The sequence below is a fragment of the Mizuhopecten yessoensis genome, unplaced genomic scaffold (assembly GCF_002113885.1).
Source record: "Mizuhopecten yessoensis strain PY_sf001 unplaced genomic scaffold, ASM211388v2 scaffold11169, whole genome shotgun sequence".
In the NCBI taxonomy this organism is placed as follows: Eukaryota; Metazoa; Mollusca; class Bivalvia; order Pectinida; family Pectinidae; genus Mizuhopecten; species Mizuhopecten yessoensis.
The window spans coordinates 439326-463680 of NW_018408914.1; the positions used below are offsets into that span (position 1 = coordinate 439326).

At 36.6% G+C, this 24355-nt stretch overlaps 1 protein-coding gene across 4 annotated transcripts; it reads right to left on the reverse strand.

The window, feature by feature from the left end:
- Positions 1–1356: 1356 nt before the first annotated feature.
- Positions 1357–22321, reverse strand: LOC110467322 (placenta-specific gene 8 protein-like). Of its 4 annotated transcripts, XM_021524419.1 has the most exons (5): positions 22196–22321; positions 21935–21987; positions 9113–9243; positions 5101–5240; positions 1357–1900 (listed from the first exon to the last, which is right to left on the reverse strand). In XM_021524419.1, the coding sequence occupies exons 3-5, from the start codon at positions 9222–9224 to the stop codon at positions 1808–1810; spliced, it is 345 nt and encodes a 114-aa protein (XP_021380094.1). In that variant the 5' UTR covers positions 9225–9243; positions 21935–21987; positions 22196–22321; the 3' UTR covers positions 1357–1807. The 4 variants fall into 4 exon arrangements, with proteins under 4 accessions (XP_021380094.1, XP_021380092.1, XP_021380091.1 ...); XM_021524417.1 differs by lacking the exon at positions 21935–21987 and having other exon boundaries at positions 22196–22320; XM_021524416.1 differs by lacking the exons at positions 21935–21987; positions 22196–22321 and adding an exon at positions 19691–19713.
- Between the last annotated feature and the right edge of the window lie 2034 nt (positions 22322–24355).

Genomic DNA, 24355 nt, shown 5'->3' on the forward strand with positions numbered 1-24355 from the left:
GGGTCACAGTACACAAAAACATACATTCATACACATATGATATACTGATATGGGTCACAGCATACATAAACATACACTTATATGTATGTTAATATGTGCTGTGACCCATGTCGGTTATAGCATGCTATGTGTATTTCGGACATTTGTAACGAACCCCTGTGAATCTACGTTGTTTTCGGTTTGTGCCTACTTACACACGGTAGAATGGGTAGCTGAAGGGAGAATTTCTAGGCCAGTATACATGACTTGTCATTACCGCTGGCAACCGTGAACTGATAATATTTTGCTGATTGATCGTTTTTGGTTGTTTTAACAATTTCTTCTGTTGCTTCAATAAAAATGTGAAATTTTGTTTAAACATGTCATTAGCTATCTCCCTTCGCAAAATCATACGCACAGGCAATGCTAATCTGGGCAAATCCATCGGCAAATGAAACGGGTTACATTTGGTAGTTGCATTGAGTCCAACTTGAGTAAGAATTGAAATATTAGCATTTATTTACCATCGAATGGTTACAGTGTATGAATGCCATGTACCGATTGTTGACGTCATCATTGTTATGACGTCATAATTGTTTCGTTGGATACTACTGACCCTCCCGGGCGACGGCTGTTCTATGCATTGGACAAGCATACACGATACATACATTATTTGGACTAAATGCTGAATAATAATAAGTGTTATCGATTTTTTTGTGAGATGAACAGATTCCAAAAATGGTAAATGTAAGTATCGAACTGCTTTCAGTTGTTATTCATAGGCAATATGAATTCCAACAGGACAAAGGCAAATCTTACATGAAGCGCTAGCGCGCTTCATTGCATTTGCCTTTGTCCAGATGGCAAAGCAGTTCAATGTTTAAATGAATCCCAAATAGCGATTGTTAATGACGTCGATGACACCGACTGACCCTGACACGTCACGAAATGGATTATTCTTGACATCACGAACAAAAGTGTGACCCCAAAAGGTCAATGTAATTCGGCCTCACTTTGAATATTTTTGACGTCATCAACCCACAGCAGAGAGACCCACAATTTGAAGAAAACATCTTAAAAGCGACGTTTCCTTCGGTGATTTTGGTTGATATGAAGAATTAGAAGGGGGATAACCCAACTGAATTCTGAATTTTGAAATTTGCGGCGGTATATCGTGATTATACTGTCACAGTTATACTGGCGACGCGGAAAAACTCAATTCGCGACAGTATAATCAGGATATACCTCAAAATTTCAAAATACAGTAGGGTTATCCCCTAAATAGTAGTCACGGACAAACAATATAATAAACATAAACAAGTAGACAAGCAACGGACACTTCCTACTTGCCCTGCAATAACTTAACAACCAACGCTACTCTAGGAGCTATATTTATTAGTCTCACAGCAAATGTCATATATTACTGAACACCCACATAATACATAACTGTCAGTTCTGGCGACGCAATGCTAAACAAAATCTTCAGCAAAGGGTAAGCATGTCCGCTGATTGTATACTTTGTACAAGCGTAAATGTAAATAACTGTTTTCTAGTTCGTCGATTTGCTGTTAAGAATAATTGCAGTGGTTTAGTATCTGAATCTCAGTTCAGCAAAGGTCCCCCAACACATTGATCACAGGAAAGCTCAAAATTTAATATCATGGTTAGACCCGGAAACAATATTTCATGAAGTTTAAAGCAATTATAACGACATAAAAGTAACGTTATTATTCTAACTAAAATCACAGCTGTTTGGCTACATATATAAATTGATGACTGTTTTTTCTGATTATCCAGCAGTGTCCGTCATGTTGCTCCATTCGGCTCTTTAAATTCCCATGTTGTCCATCTCCCTGGACATCTGGCAAACAGCGCACATGTAGCAGCAGGACAGGGCAAAAATATCACCCAGGATGCTTCCCTAGAAAATAGAGCAAACACAAACATATCACATAGGATACTTCCATAGAAAATAGAGCAAACACAAACATATCACCCAGGATACTTCCATAGAAAATAGAGCAAACATATAGGATCTTACACTCGTTTCCATTTCTTATGAGATTTATGAAACGAGTCTAAGAACTTTTCAATTTAGCGAGCCTTTGGCGAGCTAAAATGAAAAATTCGTGACGAGTTTAATAAATTTCAGGCGAGCTAAATTAAAAAATTCGTGAAGAGTTTCATTAATTTCATATGAAATCAAAATGAGTGCACGATCATTTTTATCACATAATCAAGATTTGTGGCATCTATTCGTGTAAAAACGACAATTTTCATGCAACCTTGAAATGTAAAAAGCCGCCATTTTGACTCCAGTGCGAAAGTCTATGGCGTCATGTACTTGTCCTAGGCGTGACGTCACAATTGAAACAATTGAAACTTTCAAACAATCACAGGGCTGATAGGTCATATTACATGGGTTAATACGCAAAATAATATAACATGGGTATATTCACTGAATAACACAGTACATCATGTGATAAACAAATATATCACCCAGGATACTTCTCTGGAAAAAAGAGCAAATACAAAAATATCACCCAGGATACTTCCCTGGAAAATAGATCTAGAGCAAACACAAACATATCACACAGGATACTTCCCTGGAAAATAGAGCAAACACAAAAACATGCCATACAGGATACTTCCCTAGTAAATAGAGTAAACACAAACATATCACACAGGATACTTCCCTGGTAAATAGAGCAAACACAAACATATCACCCAGGATACTTCTCTAGTAAATAGAGTAAACACAAACATATCACACAGGATACTTCCCTGGTAAATAGAGCAAACACAAACATATCACCCAGGATACTTCCCTGGTAAAAAGAGCAAACACAAAAATGTCACACAGATTAACTCCCAGGAGAAGATAACCAACACAAAAATATCATCCAAGTAATTCACTAGAATTTAACAATCACAAAAATAACACAAAAGATATTTTTGATATGTCACATTTACTTCCTTGGAAGGTATCAAACAAGATTGTATCCCACAAGATAATATCAAACACATAAATATCACAAAAGTTACAAAATTCGATAATTTAACACACCAAAACCAGTTTCATTTAAGCGACTTTACTTGAAACACCACAAAAGATATAGATGTACGTAAACATGTAAAGAGGAATAAAGGGTAAATGACCACGTGTATTTTTTGTAGTTTTGGGATCCTGATGATTAAGACTACAGTTGAGTATTAGTTGATACCCAGTTTGACCGCGCTTTATATTTCATTTGTTTAAAGTATCGAAAGAATTGGAAGTGCCATTATGCAGGCGTCAAATGTCCAACTCCCCTCTGTCTACCCCAACGTGTCCCCATATCCGCATTTTTATCTCACAATGTTATATCGCATATAAATCCAATGCTGAAAATAAATCCGGAGTACGTCTTAGTCGAACCCTGGACAATTTTAAACAAAGTTAGCGCTGCACAAACAAAAATTGTGGACAAACCCATGAACGAATTATATTAATTTTTCCAAAGAATTTCCATTTGGATGACTTTTGTCACGTACACAAGCATAGTAGCATCCCGAACTTCAAAGAAATGTTGCAACTATCAATCCGGAACGGCTGTACTTTTTTGGTAAATGTTTGTCGAAGTTTGGAAAGCGTTTGACACCGTGTACATATAAGGACTTTTAAAATTAGTATTACTAATGAACTACTATAAGTAAGATTTTATCTGTATGCAAACACAATTTAGGTTAGAATTATATACCATATGTTGGATTTGATTTACCTGTAACGGATTTTGTGTCCGAATTGTGTACCAGCAAACGGTTGAAAAACGGTCAAATTACAAAATAACATTACTTTATAGGCTATATTAATAGCTTGGTGTGTTCTTTAATGTATATGCATGGAATTAAGCTACCGTTCTTTATCGATCGTCATGTGAATCCAATTTAATTATAGTATGACCTCTTGTAGTACACATTGTGCCATCCTCGATATCCAGGGGTTACACTCAGGTCATAGCAAAACTGAAGGCACGAAGATAGCTGTTTGAGTGGTCTCGGGTGAAAAAACATGACCAATCGCTAGGCTGATACATATGTACCTGTTCTTTGAAGTTTACAAAGGAGAGACGCCTGACTTCAAAGCCTGTCAATTTTTATCGTTACCTGACCGCGATATTCTTTTGATGTATTTCAAAGGATCGAACAAGCCTTCAATATTGCTATGACATATTCCAGGGGTGCAGAGTGCGAAAGTGAGCTTAACCCTTGGATATCGAGGATGACATTGTGCCTGAGTGCCTTAATAAAATCTTAAATTTTCAAACACACGTTTATTTATAACTTAAAATAACAAGAGGCCCAAGGGCCTTAGCGGTCACCTGAGTTATATCATAGGCACTGGTAGCTTTATTTTATTGTTTAGATGTGATGTGGAAATCAGCATGTAAACTAAGTGAAATACAATACTTGTCATGTCATCAAAGGATAAGAATTTTAAAATATTGGTAAATGTTCCATTTGGGGCCCCACCCTTGCCCCTGGGGATGGGGCAGGAATTCCAATTACAATGTAATACCCTCATCCACCAAAGATGATTCTGACCAAGTTTGAATAATTTTCTGCTGAAAATGGATAAAATATGCCCAAAAGTGTTATTTCCCTATATAAACCATAGTAAACTTTACCCCCTCCTCAAGGGGGAACGGATGGCTCAGGGGTCCTGAAATTGACAATTTCAATAAAGATCCTGATGATCTTTCTATCCATGCACTGAAATTGACTGTAATATCTCTTAGTCTGGAGAAGAAGATTTTTGAAATAATGGTAAATTTTCCCTTTGGGGTCCGGCCCGCCCTGGCCCATAGGGTTGGGGTAGGAATTCCAATTTTACATTTTAAAACCATCTTCCTCCAAGGATAATTCTCACCAAGTAACAATAATTTCCTATAGAAAATTGTCAAAATATACCCAAAAGTGTTGTTTCCCTATACAAACTATAGTAAACTTTACCCCCTCCCCACTGTAAAAATAAAAAGGGGGTTACAACAGACCAGAAACACAAAGGGAAGGAAAACGATTGGAAATGAACGATACTAGAGGAGAGTACATGGAAAATTGGTATTGAAAACACTGATTTACCCGTATTCCGCCGAGAGTTCTAAGGCGAGCCCGCATGGCGATGTTTGTAACCGGACAGCAGTGTGGCAACAGACAACACTCTCCGAGCCGTGAGGCATTCCTACACTCCATACACGGCAGACAGAAATACGTGGCCATGCCTGTGGGGTAACATCAAGCATTCATACAACATTACCAGTATGAAGTGTAAATACAATACTACATTACCAATGGTATACCAAAAGTAACAATTCAACATAACAAATGGTATACCAAAGGTAACAAAACAACATTACCAATGGTATACCAAGGGTAACAATACAACATTACCAATGGTATACCAAAGGTAACAATACAACATTATCAACGGTATACCAAAGGTAACAATAAACCATTACCAATGGTATACCAAAGGTAACAAAACAACATTACCAATGGTATACCAAAGGTAACAATAAACCATTACCAATGGTATACCAAAGGTAACAAAACAACATTACCAATGGTATACCAAAGGTAACAATAAACCATTACCAATGGTATACCAAAGGTAACAAAACAACATTACCAATGGTATACCAAAGGTAACAATAAACCATTACCAATGGTATACCAAAGGTAACAAAACAACATTACCAATGGTATACCAAAGGTAACAATAAACCATTACCAATGGTATACCAAAGGTAACAAAACAACATTACCAATGGTATACCAAAGGTAACAATAAACCATTACCAATGGTATACCAAAGGTAACAATACAACATTACCAATGGTATACCAAAGGTAACAATAAACCATTACCAATGGTATACCAAAGGTAACAATAAATCATTACCAATAGTATACCAAAGGTAACAATACAACATTACCAATGGTATACCAAAGGTAACAATAAACCATTACCAATGGTATACCAAAGGTAACAATAAACCATTAACAATGGTATACCAAAGGTAACAATAAACCATTACCAATAGTATACCAAAGGTAACAATACAACATTACCAATGGTATACCAAAGGTAACAATAAACAATTACCAATGGTATACCAAAGGTAACAATAAACCATTAACAATGGTATACCAAGGGTAACAATAAACCATTACCAATAGTATACCAAAGGTAACAATACAACATTACCAATGGTATACCAAAGGTAACAATAAACCATTACCAATGGTATACCAAAGGTACACAATACAACATTACAAATGGTATACCAAAGGTAACAATATAACATTACAAATGGTATACCAAAGGTAACAATACAACATTACCAATAGTATACCAAAGGTAACAATACAACATTACAAATGCTTAACTTTGGTAAATGATTAATTTAAGAAGCAATTATATTATAGCTAGTTGTTAATGATAAATCTAAGTAACAATTATATTATAGCTAGTTGTTAATGATAAATCTAAGTAACAATTATATTATAGCTATTTGTTAATGATAAATCTAAGTAACATCAATATTATAGCTATTTGTTAATGATAAATCTAAGTAACAATTATATCATAGCTATTTGTTAATGATAAATATAAGTAACAGTTATATTATAGCTATTTGTTAATGATAAATATAAGTTACAGTTATATTTTAGCTATTTGTTAATGATAAATATAAGTAACATCAATATTATAGCTATTTGTTAATGATAAATCTAAGTAACAATTATATTATAGCTAGTTGTTAATGATAAATCTAAGTAACAATTATATTATAGCTATTTGTTAATGATAAATCTAAGTAACATCAATATTATAGCTATTTGTTAATGATAAATCTAAGTAACAATTATATCATAGCTATTTGTTAATGATAAATATAAGTAACATCAATATTATAGCTATTTGTTAATGATAAATATAAGTAACAGTTATATTATAGCTATTTGTTAATGATAAATATAAGTAACAGCTGCTTTCACCCTTCACAGGGCTCTTCAAGTTTATTCAAAAGAATATATATAAAGTTGCATCTAGTAATGCTTATACATTTGCTACAACATATTACACTTGTACCTACATATTAATATGAGGCAGATAACACAGAGAAAGTGATTCGGGGGAGGGGGGTTCTAGAATCTGAGTCATTTTATTGCTGAGTATGCATAAATATAATTTTGTTATCTTGTTCCGAAAAAGAAGTATCTCCAAAAAGAAATCGATGCTAGTTGAAAGGTATGTATTCATTAAGTTCACGATTATGCTTAATTCTGTGTTTAATATCGTTACGTTTACTTGTATCACAGGTAAAATAGATGGGTGTCTCAAAATAGATAACTTTTTAAAGCACTAGAATGTTTTCTAAATTTTGTGTGTGAAATGTTGCTTCTGAACGATGAAAATGAATCACTACGTCCGATACCAATTTTGGTAAATGGTTCCATAGTCTAATTGTAGCAGGAAAAAGGAGATACGCTGGATATTTTGGGTCTGTTGTTAGGTAAGTTATAGTTTCAGCGTTTCGAAGGCTATATTGAGAGTTATCGACAAGGGAAGGAAGTAAAGTGTTAAGATAGTTGGGAGCTATTTAATAATGAATTAAGGAAAATTACTGAATTTTGATTAAATCATTGCTATTGATTTATAATAAATAGCCATTAATCAAAGAATATTGGTTAATAAGAAGTTAAAATTACTTAGAGAACAATTAAGTTTTCATTATGGTTATATTGGTTAATGATAAGTTAATCAATATTACTGCTTAAAGATAAATAACCATTAATCATTGTTATTGGCTATTGATAAATTAGCATCACTCATTGTTATTGGTTAACAATTAAACTACCATTAATAATTGGTATTGGTTAATTAAAGGTTAAAATACTACCTAACTAAGAGTGCAGTGTATTATTTTTTCTGGTTATATTGGTAAATGATGAATTACCGTTAATCATTGTAATAATTTAACAAATCAACGAATATTGGTAAATGAAAAGTTAAAATACGACCTAACTTAGAGTACAATTGGTATTTATTCATTACGCCAATACATCATTACTAAACAAGAGTTCCGCGAGACGGTACATGATACGCCCTTCAGATGTAGAATGAGCAGTTTGCCACAAAGGGCCATATGTGTATAAATTTTGGAGAGATAAGCGTCAAATCTTATCAAGCTTGTCCGAGCTTTCATTGCAATGAATCTTCCTACCAAGTTTGAAATTTATCCATTCAAAATCACTCAAGTTATGGTTAATGCAAGCCTTCATAGAAATAAACCTTAAGTTATTGAGCAGAAACTGTTACGTCAATTCTATAAAGGGCCCCTTAATAACAGGCGGATAATGGTTATCGAAGCTTTCATAGAAATGAACCTTCCTATGAAGTTTGAAATTAATCTATTCAAAATTACTGAAGCTATTGAGCGGACATTGTTTCGGCAATTCTTCAAAGGGCCATAACTGTGTAAATAACTGGTAAATAATTTTGGTTATCGAACTTGTCCGAGCTTTTATAGTAATGAACCTTCCTATGAAGTTTGAAATTAATCCATTCAAAATTACTCAAGTTATAGAGCGGAAACTGTTTCGGCAATTCTACAAAGGGACATAACTCCGGAAATAAATGGCAAATAATTTTTATTATCGAACTTGTCCAAGCTTTCATGGTAATTAACGTTCCTATTAAATTTAAAATGAATCCATTCAAAATTACTCAGGTTATTGAGCGGAAACTAATGTGTGCCCCGCCCGCCGGCCTGCTCGCGTGAAAACATAATACGTACCGTCTATCGACGGGCGTATACAAAGCATATATATATCTATACAAATGTTAAACCAATACATTAGTATTAAAAGTATGGATAGGGTGATACAAAATGTATCATACAAATCTGAATACTACAGGGTGATTTTTTTTTAATATTATAAATTATCACACAAATACTAAATTTAAGAGTGCGGTAACAATTTATCAGCTGATGGTATAGATGATAAAACATTTCATCTTAACTCATGATACAGTTAAACAATACAGTGATGCTGGTTAGTGATAGCTGAAATATAAGTATACATACATGACCCACAGTCCGAGAAACAACCGAGCAGGCCTGTAGACCATTCCCTGTGTCCGTTAACATCGCCAATCCTCTGGGGGAGAGGCTGATGCATCACCGGGTAAGTAGCCATGGTTTCAGATTTTAACGAACTGCAGAATAAAAAACAAAACTAATATAAGCACGAATTCGATGAACGGTTTGCTTTAAAAAACAATTCTATTACACTTTTTGTTTCTCCTACCAATTGTCGTCTATAGTAGGCATAACACATCGTACTTCGTTTATAGTAAGCCAATGAAAGGTTGTCTATAGGATTATTTCTAATTATGTATTTCTTGCTTTCTTATTAATTAACTGATTTACTTATCGATATATTTGGACAAGGCTACCAATATGAGTTGAAACAAGACACAGCTGTCAGGTAATGATTTATGATAAATATTTGTTAATTCAGTCAGGTAATATTTGATTTCGACATTTTAACAATTTTTTTAAATTAGTGTTTTTATAGAATAAAATTAACAAATATACAAAATTGAATATATCACCGTATCTAGCTAGGATAAGCCACTTTATATCGCTTAACAGTACGTAGATTTATACAAACAATACACTTAACATATACAATAAACAAGAGGTCCAATGGACCTGTATCGCTTACCTGGTTTTATATTTAAGTCAATCTGATTAAAATCATCTGTTCAGGCGTAGTACGAAATTAACGAAGCCATGTAACATATGATTTTAATCAGATTGATATTTAAGTCATTACAACTGAATGCATTAGTACATCTTTATATGAAATTTCCTCAAAACCAGACAAGATCTATGTTCTAACCAAACTGGGACCACAATATCTGACTTTCAACTAATCAGAGGCCTCCATTGAGTTGCCATGTTAACAGATTTTGAAATAGGTAATATGTCAAATTACAGGGTGTAACTAGAACTAGAGCCCCGTCTTGTGGCAATATATCCCCCATAATCATCAAGAAGCAATCTGCCCATATAGCTGAGCTTGAGGTCTGACATTTGGACTTCAAAAGGAAGCAAAATATACATTTTACATGTACTATGATGTGAGACTTGTTTCCTTCCACCTACATATTTGCTGGGCTAACAGAAATGTAAATACCGGTGCAATACTCATTTGTTAGCTTTGATATGTTTTATTTCACCTTAAATACCTCCTCCATCAAGAGCCAGGGTCAAAGTCAGAAATCCACTTTGTCTTTGACCTTTGGACCCAAATGACCTGGCCTTTAGTCCAGTGATCCTGATCTTTGGTCAGTTGACTTATTCTTTAATTCCGACCAACTTTGCTTCATAGTATCATAACAAAATGTTCATCAGTGAAAAATACAAATCTTGACCTTAACCTTGAACCTTAGGACCCCGTAACCTAGACCCGAGGTCAGTTGACTCCGTGTTAAGTTCTTAACAACTTTGCTTCATAATAACATAAAAATAATGTTCATCAGTAAAAACATACAATATTTGACCTTGATATTGACTCAGTGACCTTGACCTTAAGTCAGTTGAACTTTGTTTAATTCCGACCAACTTTGCTTCAAAGTGTCATAACGAAATGCAACCAGTGAAATGATACTTGATTTGACCATGACCTTTGAGCCAGTGACCTTGACCATAAGTTAGTTGACTCTCTGTTAAATTCCGACCAACTTTGCATTATAATGTCATAACAAAATATTCATCAGGGAAACGATACAAAATTTGACTTTGACTTTTGACCCAGTGACCTTGACCTTTAGTCAATTGACTCCTTGTTTAATTCTGAGCAACATTGCTTCAAAGCGTCATAACGAAATGTTCACCAGTGGAAAGATACAAAATTTAACCTTGACCTTTGACCTAATGACATTGACCTTTAGTCAGTTGACTCCTTGTTGAATTCTGGCCAACATTGCTTCTTAGTGTCAACCCAAAATGTTCATCAGTGAAAAGATACAAAATTTGACCTTGACCTTTGACCCAGTGAACATGGCCTCTGATCTTGACCTTTGGTCAGTTGACTCCTAGTTTAATTATGATCAACTTTGCTTCATCATGTCATAACAAAATGTTCATCAGTGAAAAGATGCAGAAATTCACCTTGACCTTTGAACCTTATGACCTTGACCTTTGACCTCGACTTTTTACCTCAGTCTGGCTCTTTGTTTAATTCCGACCAACTTTGCTTCATAATCTCATAAAATGGTCATTAATAAAAAGCTACAAAATTTGACCTTGACCATTGAACTATACCTCTGACCCATGACCTTGACCTTCGGTCAGTTGACTGCTTGTTTAATTCTAGTCAACTTTGCCTCATCATGTCATAACAAAATGCTCAACAGTGAAAAGATGCAGAATTTGACCTGGACCTTTGAACCTTATGACCTTGACTTTTTACCTCAGTGTGTATTTTTGTATACTGAACATCTTGACCAAGTTTCAAGTAAATCGGTCAATTAACACTAAAGTTATCAGCCAGGAACAAAATTTGTGGACGGACGGACAGACGGACAGACAGACAGACGGACGGACGGACGGACGGACGGACGGACAGAGTGATTACTATAGGGCATCCATATCTCCGATACGGGGCCCTAATTAGACAATACTTTAATTTTCATTCAACTATAAGCATTTATAAACCTACCAACCAATTTTTAACAATTTATGAAAACTACATCAAAGAATATGATAATCTAGCTGTACCATTTCTTAGCACCGAAAGGGTGAAATCAACCACATTCAATTAAGAAATGTTTGTTCTTCCTTAATAATGTTTTTGACCAAATCTTGTACAATCCACTCAGGCAATTAGGAGATATAAGCGTCTTAAAGCAATATATTCCTAGCCCCAGAGTCGAACCAGTCTCATTTATTTAGGAAATGATTGCCCTACCCCAATGAAGTTTCAGAGCAAATTTGGTTTAAATCCTCTCTGGCGTTAGGCAGGAGATACGTTTTAAAGCAAATTTAGCTAAGTTCCCCTAAAGGGCCCCGCCCCTCTAGCCCTAGGGGTCGAACCAACCTCAGTTTTTAAAGAAATGATTGCTCTCCCCTAGTGATGCTTCTGACTAAATTTGGTTGAAATCCTCTTTGGCGTTTAGGAAGAGATAGGTTTTAAAGAAAAAGTTGACGACGGACGCTGCGCCACGGCATGGACTCACTTGCCCTTCGGGCAGGTGAGCTAATAATGTCTAAATCAATGCAATTTTGTGGAATTTGCTGCTTTATCAGGCGCTAACTACTAGTCATATGCCATTTGGCTAACATAATATTTCCCTATGTGTATGCGTGAGTTTGTTTGTGAGATGTATTGTTTTCTTTTGTAGTAGGACCGTGCTTCCAACGGCATCTTTTTTCAGTGTCACCTCACTTGAATGCTACAGCACAGATACCGCAACACCAACCCCAGACCATTTTATATTCCACCTGGGTTGATGGAGTTGTATGGGCAGAAGAAAAACACTTTCTCTGAATATCAAATATGTACGACGATTTCGGGGGTCGAACCCCGGTCGCCTGCGAGGAGGGCTGGAGTGTTTATCACCCAGTCAATCCGCCCAGTAATTTACGCATTGTTATTACAGTTGTAATTGCCATATTATTTTTATTTTTGACAATTGCTTTTATGGCATCAATAATGTGATCACGTGATTCAAGTTTGAACATAAGTTCAGGGTACAAGATTATGTGCCTACTACACGCTTTTTTTATAGTTTAATCAATCAAAGAGTTTAGACCTCCTCCATGGTACATGTACGTACCCTCGATTAAAAAATACTGCCATTCTCGTCTAGTCTTAACATGTATTTTTAAATAGTAGTTATGAGCGGCATGGTTATCAAGGTTTCAATTCCAATATAATCTGATGTAAGACATCCCTGTGTCTCTGTGATAAAAGACAGTGCTTTTAAAGAAAGTAGAAACACGAGAAGTATTGACATAGTCAATACAATGTAGGCCATGGTTAACTATATAGCTAGATACACGTCGTTTAATACACGAGACAGGGAATTCCACATGTGTGAAGTGTTTATCAAGGTTTCCTATATTTTATTTTATTTACAATCTGCAGAGAACCTGATATGTTGACCGAGGGATAATATTGATTTTGTATTATTTTACAGTTGACTATGTCAATACTTCTCGTGTTTCTACTTTTTTTATGGACCGATTATTTTTTGGTGGTTAAAAAAGTTTATTTTAACAAGACTATTACTATATTGTTGTCTGGCTTATACGAGTTATGTCTGTTAGTAAGAGGAAGGGTACGTAGCTCCCTCTATAAAACAAATCAGTAAGTTACAGTGTACATACCTTTCTCTACAAAACTAATAATAAGTAATAAGAGACATACCCTACTCTACACACTTAATGGTAAGTGAAATAATGAGTACCTCTCTTTACAAACTTAATGGTAAGTGAAATGAAATAAGGAGTACCTCTCTCTACACACTTAATGGTAAGTGAAATAAGGAGTACCTCTCTCTACACACTTAATGGTAAGTGAAATAAGAAGTTCTTCTCTCTACACACTTAATGGTAAGTGATATAAGGCGTTCCTCTCTCTACACACTTAATTGTAAGTGAAATAAGGAGTGCCTCTCTCTACACACTTAATGGTAAGTGATATAAGGAGTGCCTCTCTCTACACACTTAATGGTAAGTGACATAGGGCGTACATCTCTCTACACACTTAATGGTAAGTGATATAAGGAGTACCTCTCTCTACACACTTAATGGTAAGTGAAATAAGGAGTACCTCTCTCTACACACTTAATGGTAAGTGAAATAAGAAGTTCTTCTCTCTACACACTTAATGGTAAGTGATATAGGGCGTACATCTCTCTACACACTTAATGGTTAGTGATATAGGGCGTACATCTCTCTACACACTTAATGGTTAGTGATATAGGGCGTACATCTCTCTACACACTTAATGGAAAGTGACATAGGGCGTACATCTCTCTACACAGATAATGGTAAGTGACACAGGGCGTACATCTCTCTACACACTTAATGGTAAGTGATATAAGGGGTGCATCTCTCTACACACTTAATGGTAAGTGACATAGGGCGTACATCTCTCTACACACTTAATGGTAAGTGACATAGGGCGTACATCTCTCTACACACTTAATGGTAAGTGACATAGGGCGTACATCTCTCTACACACTTAATGGTAAGTGACATAGGGCGTACATCTCTCTACACACTTAATGGTAAGTGACATAGGGCGTACATCTCTCTACACACTTAATGGTAAGTGACATAGGGCGTACATCTCTCTACACACTTAATGGTAAGTGACATAGGGCGTACATCTCTCTACACACTTAATGGTAAGTGACATAGGGCGTACATCTCTCTACACACTTAATGGTAAGTGACATAGGGCGTACATCTCTCTACACACTTAATGGTAAGTGACATAGGGCGTACATCTCTCTACACACTTAATGGTAAGTGACATAGGGCGTACATCTCTCTACACACTTAATGGTAAGTGACATAGGGCGTACATCTCTCTACACACTTAATGGTAAGTGACATAGGGCGTACATCTCTCTACACACTTAATGGTAAGTGACATAGGGCGTACATCTCTCTACACACTTAATGGTAAGTGACATAGGGCGTACACCTCTCTACACACTTAATGGTAAGTGATATTAGGCATACCTTAACGTTTCTCTCTCAACAATCTTGAGAGGTACCTCTCTCTCTAAATACCCGGAGATGTACTTCTCTGAACACATATTCGAAAAAAGTACGATAAGATACTTCAAAGGTAAACTTTGATTCGTCAAATCTTCAAAGAACCCCCCGCTGTCGTGGGCATTGTAACACGTTAAGCTGGGGTGTGGGTTATGAGTAAGGTGTTATCTAGATTATAACAGTGTCATTTTATGTGTGCATGGTTATAAATCCAGATTATCTACACAAGAACGTAATGAACACATGCTGCCGAGTACAGTATTACAGCTTGTAATTTATCGGGACAGTTATTTCTCATATAGCCTCTGATGTTATATACAGCATTGTGTGTGTAGGTCATGCTATTTTCCACAAACTGAGGATATTTTTCTCTTCTATTCATAGATAGTTACCACTGTGATCAAACACTTTTAAGAATGTATAACAAATTGTTTAAACCCTCAGTATTGCTCTTTTCTCACAGCATACGACCTACAAATTATCAATGCTCAGATAAATTTCCAGAATAAACATGTTAACATGGTCAACAACATTGCTTTCATTCATTTAGTGTAATTATTTGTAATTTAATTATTCATGATTTTTTTTTTTATTCAAATTTTTGTATTAAAAGAAGTACATACAAGAGGAGTTTGGAAACAATACATACTTGAAACAGTTGTGCTTAATTTAAAGGAATAAATGTAACCATTTTCACGTTGCGAAAACCCACACTCAGAGTCCCTCAGACTATTGACAAGATATATAGTTATATTTATCAAACAAAGATAACACATTCCAACCCCCTTTCTCAAAATCATTCCGGACATAACTAACCGTAGAAAACACTCCGGTATAAAAGCAGAATGGTATTTATATAAGCAGTGTATGGTTGCGAACAAATATAAATACTGGACCATAGTCATTTGTAACAGTAAATAGTACATGACCTCCTAAAATCAGTGGAAGTATATATGGTACTGGACCATAGAAGTCAGTGCCAGTATACATGGCACAGGCCCATAGTTATAGGTGACAGTACACATGGTACAGGACCATAGTAATAGGTTACAGTATACATGGTACTGGACACTAGTTATAGGTGATAGTACACATGGTACTGGACTATAGTTATAGGTGACAGTATACAAGGAACAGGACCATAGTTATAGGTGATAGTACACATGGTACTGGACTATAGTTATAGGTGACAGTATACATAGTACTGGACCATAGTTATAGGTTACAGTATACATGGTACTGGACCATAAATTCCTTTTTGACAATATTTATGTAACTTGATAAAATATATCTCTACCGATTATGATTTCGCAATCATAATTTCATAGTTGATATATTTATCAAACAAAGATAACACATTCCATCCCCCTTTCTCAAAATCATTCCGGACATAACTAACCGTAGAAAACACTCCGGTATAAAAGCAGAATGGTATTTATATAAGCAGTGTATGGTTGCGAACAAATATAAATACTGGACAATAGTCATTTGTAACAGTAAATAGTACAGGACCTCCTAAAATCAGTGGAAGTCTATATGGTACTGGACCATAGAAGTCAGTGCCAGTATACATGGCACAGGCCCATAGTTATAGGTGACAGTACACATGGTACAGGACCATAGTAATAGGTTACAGTATACATGGTACTGGACTCTAGTTATAGGTGATAGTACACATGGTACTGGACCATAGTTATACGTGACAGTATACATGGTACTGGCCCATAGTTATAGGTGAAAGTATACAAGGTACAGGACCATAGTTATAGATGACATCATACATGGTACAGGACCATAGTTATACGCCCCAGTATACATGGTACTGGACCATATTAGTCAGTGACAGTATACATGGTACTGAACCATAGTTATAGGGGACAGTATACATGGTACTGGACCATAGTTATCGGTGACAGTATACATGGTACTGAACCATAGTTATAGGTGACAGTACACATGGTACAGGACCATAGTTATAAGTGAGAGTATACAAGGTACAGGACCATAGTAATAGGGGACAGTATACATGGTACTGGACCATAAATTCCTTTTTGACAATATTTATGGAACTTGACCAAACATAACGCTACCTATTACGAGTTCGTAATCATAATTTCATAGTTGATATATTTATCAAACAAAGATAACACATTCCATCCCCCTTTCTCAAAATCATTCCGGACATAACTAACCGTAGAAAACACTCCGGTATAAAAGCAGAATGGTATTTATATAAGCAGTGTATGGTTGCGAACAAATATAAATTCTGGACCATAGTCATTTGTAACAGTAAATAGTACAGGACCTCCTAAAATCAGTGGAAGTATATATGGTACTCGACCATAGAAGTCAGTGCCAGTATACATGGTACAGGACCTTAGTAATAGGTGACAGTATACATTGTACTGGACCATAGTTATAGGTGGCAGTATACATGGTACAGGACCATAGTATTAGGTGACAGTATACATGGTACTGGACCCTAGTTATAGGTGATAGTACACATGGTACTGGACCATAGTTATAGGTGACAGTATACATGGTACAGGACCATAGTAATAGGTGACAGTATACATGGTACTGGACCATAGTTATAGGTGACAGTATACATGGTACTGGACCATAAATTCCTTTTTGACAATATTTATGGAACTTGACCAAACATAACGCTACCTATTACGAGTTCGTAATCATAATTTCATAGTTGAAAAAAAATATCCTCTAGGCAAGATCCACAAACGGAAAGTCCTTTAGGTATACCAATCTGTCCTTTTCCTTTTCCTTCTGCAGCATCTTCCAACGCCTGTTCAACAGGGCTGCCCGTACCCTTTTCAAGTTTAAAGGCTGCTTTTAAAATGTCAGCGCGATAATGTACCGTTTACCTTGCACCCCTCCGGGAAGACGATGAACTGCAGTAAACAGCTCTCCGTTGGTAAAACTCTCCTCCATCTGTAACCTTCCCTTGAGAAATAACCTCATTGCTCTCTCTGTATCCCTTGGGTTTTCTCTAATGTCACCCTTCACCCCTCGGAAAACAAGATTCCATTTTCTGCCCCACGTGTCTAATTAAGGTATTTCATACATGCCTTTGTCAGTGTATATAGTATGTGATGGGCTCATAACTTTTCTTCAAAATGAAAACATATGGAAGTTGGTTGGTATACCCATGTCAGGAAAAATGTCAAGAATGACCTTTGCAGAATTTTGTCTGAAAAGTAACTTTTAGATGCAGAATTTTAGTGGCGCAAAATTGCATTGAATATTATAATTCATGAAAACACTTACCTGTACATGCATTTCTGAAGTATCCGTGTATTGACTATTATCCAGAACAGTGTAAGAAAATACTTCAAATCTTAAGAATGATGGCATGTATTTTCATTGGATATTTTATAATAATTCATGAAGCCAACAAGGCTATTGATACAAGTCAAGCCAGCTTACCTGAGTGACAACCTGAATGTGTTTTGAATGGTATACAGGTAAAATCGCACTTGCTTTGCATGCTTTTCCCCCAACTTCAGGCAGCCTGTTGGCTTTATGCTCAGTTGTGATTTATTCAGTGGAAATATATGCAATTATTCTGGAGATTTGTTACATTTTCTTACATTTTTCTCGATAATCAGGTTAGGCACAACGGCGCATATGGGTAATAATCCTGCATTTGGGTAACATCTTTGTATGTTATGGTTGAATGCACTTCGAATCTACTTTCACTATCCTATATAAAAAATCAAAATTTTGTACTTCACTTACGTTATTGAAAATCACCATATCTATTGGTTATTACAAACAATTTTTGGTTGAACAGTTTTCGGTTTTGAAAGTATTTCACGACCTTTGAAGCCTTAGAAAAGTCGGGAAATCTAAAATCACGAAAATGTCAAAACACGAAAACACGTTCAACCAAAAGTTGTTTATAATAACCATATAAATTGCGATTTTTAAGAAAGATAGTGAAATACAAAATTTTGATTTTTTTTATATAGGATAGTGAAAGTATATTCGAAGTGCATTCAACCATAACATACAAAGATGTTACCCAAATGCAGGAGTATTACCCATATGCGCCGTTGTGCCCAACCTGATAATAGTCAATAAATGGATACTTCAGGAATGCATGTTCAGGTAAGTTTTTTCATTAATTCCATTATTCATTGCAATTTTGCGCCACTAGAATTCTGCATTCAAATGTTACTTTTCAGAAAAGTCAACATTATTTTCAACAAATAATTTTTGCAAAGGTCATTATTGACATTTTTCCTGACATGGGTAAACCAACCAACTTCCACATTTTTATCATTTTGAGGAAAAGTTATGAGCCAATCTCATACTATATACCCTGACATGAGCCTGTATGAAATACCTTAAATTCTTTCATTTTCTTCATCGGTAATTTTACCTTCAAGGTTAGTAATAGTCTTCTCATGGAGGTCTTCAAAAGAGGAGTTTGTATGTTCCGCAAAATGTTAGAGTGACTAACTGATACCTTCAGCTTGCTTACATCACTCTGTACCCCTAGTACCTGACATTGTAGCCTAGCGAAACACTTCCCTATGCCCTCGAACCCCTTACACTATACAAAACTCGATGTATCGTGCTCCGGTTCAACACTACCCCCGTGTGGGGCCCCGCCGCTAAGTCCCTAACCGACTAGGTCGACCGGTGCACTTTCACCTGTACGTGACATGGCTATCGTATAGCGCACGTGCAATTCAGTAAACAACAAACAGGGTCAGCCGATATTGTAGAACAGTTCCGTAAAAACTACACACCAGCGCACGACTTACACTTCAGAGTGACACTTGTGACTTACTCTAAGTAAGAACAGTTTTTGGGTCTGTAAGAGCAGGTTTAACTCACCCCCTCATCGTTCAGCCATCAAACCGGAGGTCATTTATGATTTTTTTTTATATATATAGCAACAGTGACCTTGGCCTTGACCTTGGAACCCTGAAACACAACAATGTCCGAAGTATACTCATACTTGACCTTTGCATAAAGTTTGACCAAAATCCATGAAAGAATGAAGTTGCTAATTGTTTACATTGAATCGGGATCGGGACGGGACGGGACGTACATGGGTATCACTATATGCNCCCCCCCCCCCCGCCCTCCCCCATTTTATGGCGGGGGCATACAAATGTAAAGAATGTATTGCTATCAATAAGATTAAGGTAACATTGTATAACTGAAAATAATTGTAATACAAAATGTAGTCAGGGAGTGCCCTTTAGACTTTTAAATTTAAACTATTGTACTGGTGTCGACTTTTGACGTAGAACGGCGTACATGCATATATATATATATTGAAGATAATTGCACGATACAAGTTCAGAAACGACTAGACGCTTACAACGACGGTGTCAACTGCAATGAACCAATGAACCAATTAAATGAAACTCCCTTATACGTAAGGTAGCGCACCGTATCTATTACAACATCGTGCAAAACCAGATTGTATCACGATTATGTATTGTTCGGACATAAAACCGTGCATTAACTCTGAACTGATGTATGCAGTCGAATGACGAATAGGGATTCTGTCGCATGACTAAGTCATTGTAATTGAATGGCATATAATGTTCAGTGCCACCAATTAAATGACTATGAAAGGAATCACTGTTACATAGCGCAAACGGTACTTGTTTTGAATTTCTTTCTTACAAGGTTGTTTGTTTCACTTCTAACATATATTTTGGGGACAGGACAAAGGTTTACAAATGTGAAGGTCAGTGTGTGCGGCGGCCGGGCTTACACGTTCACCTACAATGTATCTACCTGACGAGACAAGTGATAACATTTTTTACCAACTATACAGATTTTTAATATCAGCTAAAGGCGACTAATGTTGGAACCCCCTGCAGAAATTGGGGATTTGCTTTTGGTTTCTCTATTTGGGGACACAAAAGCGACTAAAATAAATCTGCTGCACCAATTGCAATAGTTTGGATTTTAATACTTCTCTCTATTTTTAACTAGCTTTTATTTCCTTACGCATTGCTTGGTAATACCTCGCTTTTGGCTTTAATGTTGAACGTTCGCCCAGGTGGGGAGGGCAATGGGTTCTGTCTCCAGGTCGGGACATACCAAAGTCCTTACAAATGGTATTTGTTAGTCCCTGTGTAACGTTGAGTAATCAGGGTAATGACAATAAATGGTTCAACCGTTGTCAGGTCAATGTGACCGGGCGGAATGCTGTGCTGGGTGCCTTCCTTCGGCAAATTTGTTCAGTGAGATAGCACTCTAAAGTCGGCATCAGATCCGCGCTATTACAAGAAGGCAAATACACCAACGTATCATGTCCCCAGCACACATACACAGCACGCATACACAACACACATGGAGGCACGTCCTTAAACAATCTTAGCCGTTAATAGGACGTTAAACAAAATGAAACCAAAACTAAACCAAACTTCTATGTTCCTGTAAAATGGCAATTCATTGTTTAATATTCAATAGAATTATCATTAAGAGTGTGCGAGTTTAATAATAACAGTGAAGAATATGTCTGACCTCGCATGACATTAGCCAGAATGTAGCAACACACTTCAATCTTCCCCCTTATTTTCGCATTGTGGAACTCGACGTCCAAGGCTCCTACGACATTTTATATAGTAAACTAATCTGGAGTCTTCCTAGGCCGATACGTTCCCTAACATGATGGTGTGTCGCGTTGTCTTATGTTTTGTAAAAGGCAGTAAGTCGATAAAAAGAGTATCAACCAAATGTCTCAATATTGCATCCTGATGTGCCCCATGCAAGCCTTTTCACCCCAACCCCACCTCGATGACGCTATCGGCGCCAAATGGTCACGTTCGGTGATTTTCCAGCCTGCAAAACGTTCATTTCGACGTCACAAAACTCGCTGCCTTCATTAACATGGGTTATGCAGACGCCAGACTTCTATCGTCGCTGTGACCGCCATTAACGGTTCGTGCGACGACTTCAAAACATAGCGGGATTTGATGAAATAGATCGATTGTTATGACATATTATTAAAAGCAAGCGGAACCATAAGGCGGGATTATACACTGTTTCCATAGTTAAAAGAAGAAAGAAGATATGCTAAATACAATGCATTTAGAAGTTACATATACTTCTCACCTGTATATCTGCCGGACAAAATAGACAGTTCACGCTCCCGTCTCTTATTAAACCTGGATGTAATAGTTGTAGAAGCGTTTACTGTTTCCATTAGCTACCAACACGGGGCCGGTGTATTTTCTTTTGTGCATGTGTTGTAACCGGTTATATGATTTTTCTGCGAGTCCCGAATATGTTAAGCTATAAAAGTGGTGGTGAATTTAGAGGCAAATCTAAGATATGCTAAATACATTACATTTAGAAGTTACATATAATTCTCACCTGTATATCTGCCAGACGAAATAGACAGTTCACGCTCCCGTCTCTTATTAAACCTGGATGTAATAATTGTAGAAGTGTTTACTGTTTCCATTAGCTACCTACACGGGGCCGGCGCATGTCTAGTTTTAAAATGAATAGGAACGACGCCTTTTAAATAACGATATATTGCTATTCATTTGTGCATGTGTTGTAACCGGTTATATGATTTTTCTGCAAGTCCCGAATATGTTAAGCTATAAAAGTGGTGGTGAATTTAGAGGCAAATTACAGTGTCTCTAGGATCTTGTGTGACATAATTTTTTCTTTCCTCTTGACTTGACAGTTTAAGGGCTTTATATAGAAATCAAGTTACAAATATGATGGATACAAATATCTACTTGTATGTTGGACGAGGAAGTCGCCGAGATTTATAGTTAAAGCAGCATATAAATGCCTTTTTATGAATGCCCTCTCTCTCTCTCTCTCTCTCTCTCTCTCTCTCTCTCTAGCTTGTGTGGTGTTTTTTTGGTATATAAATAACCCAATCCGTATCCGCCTGATCATGTACCAAACACCTCCTTGTATGTATTGAACATATTGAAAGGAAATCCAGTTGATGACTCACACACTACGTGAATGTATAAATACATGTGCGATGAGCCGGTTCTTTAAAGATCTGATTGCCTGGACGCTTTATTAGATAAGCCCTGTTGCATGGGGAACCTGATTGTGTAGACCCAGAGGCGCACACAAATATGTTTTAGACAGATTGGGGAGCTGGGGAAAACTCTTTTGGGGTTAGCGCATGCGAATTGGGTATAACTGTCTCTGCAGTTGTAAGAAAACAGAAATTCATATTGAAGTTAAACCTGTTAGCTTAATGAATTAACTTAAATGTCAAATTTTCACAAAAGTTACTTATCAGTTGTAGACGGACAGATACATTCAAAGAGGGTTTGTAAATAATGATAGGCATTTAAAATAACTTAATTAAAATGACAACCCGGGTGAGAAATCGTGCAAAACATATGGGCATAGGTTATATAATGTTGTTTGAAACGTTTAATATGTAAGACCACAGTTACCTTAAAAGAAAGTCAAGTGTTCCACAACCGTTTAAAGTATCTGCTGGTCAAATATTAAGACTACTTTGCACAGGTGGTACATACAAATAGTTGATACACTACTGACGTACGATATCACTGCGAGGCAGGTGAGTCAGATATTTGATATACAATAAAACGAAGGAACTTGAAACTAAATAAAAAGACCACAACAGGATCCGAGAAGAGACATATAAACAAACCAGTGTTCAAAAATTACTGAAACTGTGATAGCCGTTGCGGAAAGTTAAACGCATTTTACCTCATATTATGTAATACCTTTCGTAACGTCTGTCACCTTGTTGAAGGTCAACAGCTTTCTAAACTCCAGTGAATCTGTTTTAAATTATTTATGCATTAGAATACTTTAGCACGAAAACCGGAACGCACTGCAAGATACAGTGATAGATCTACAGTGTCGGCCCATGAAAAACAATCTAGTTTGCACTGGGTTTGGAGGAGAGGTTAGAAATGAGGATTCAGAATCCCTTTTACGAGACTTTATATTCAATGAGCTCAGTCTGGATCACAGAATAGAATTTGGGAATGTGCACAGGTTTGGACGTCGTGTACGCGGGAAAAATCGTCCTGTTGTGGCCAGGTTCTTGTATCAGCATGATCTACAGTTGGTCAAAAGCAACTCCTATAAGCTGAAGGGGACCAATTTCGGAATACACGAACAGTACCCAGCATCGGTAGAGGACCGTAGATCAACGGTCAGTTGTACGACGAAAACCAGGGAAATGATGGTCAGNATCAACGCAACCCCACGATGGTCACAGCGAGGCGGCCAACAGGCGTAACGGACAGCTGCAGTCTGGCTACAGGAATGATGTCCACGCGTTATCTAGCAACGATTCCCGACGTCCTCACATCGCTAATCCGTCACAGAGAGTGCCGCAACGACCCAACGTATCGAGGTCTACCGCACCTTACCATGGCAGTTTATAGGACATAGAGGAGAGTGAACTATCGTTACTTTCCTGGAACGTGTGTAGGGGACTAATAGACAAACTTGATGACAATGATTTCTGTAATGTTATTTCAAAATTCGACATTTCATCAATATCAGAGTGTT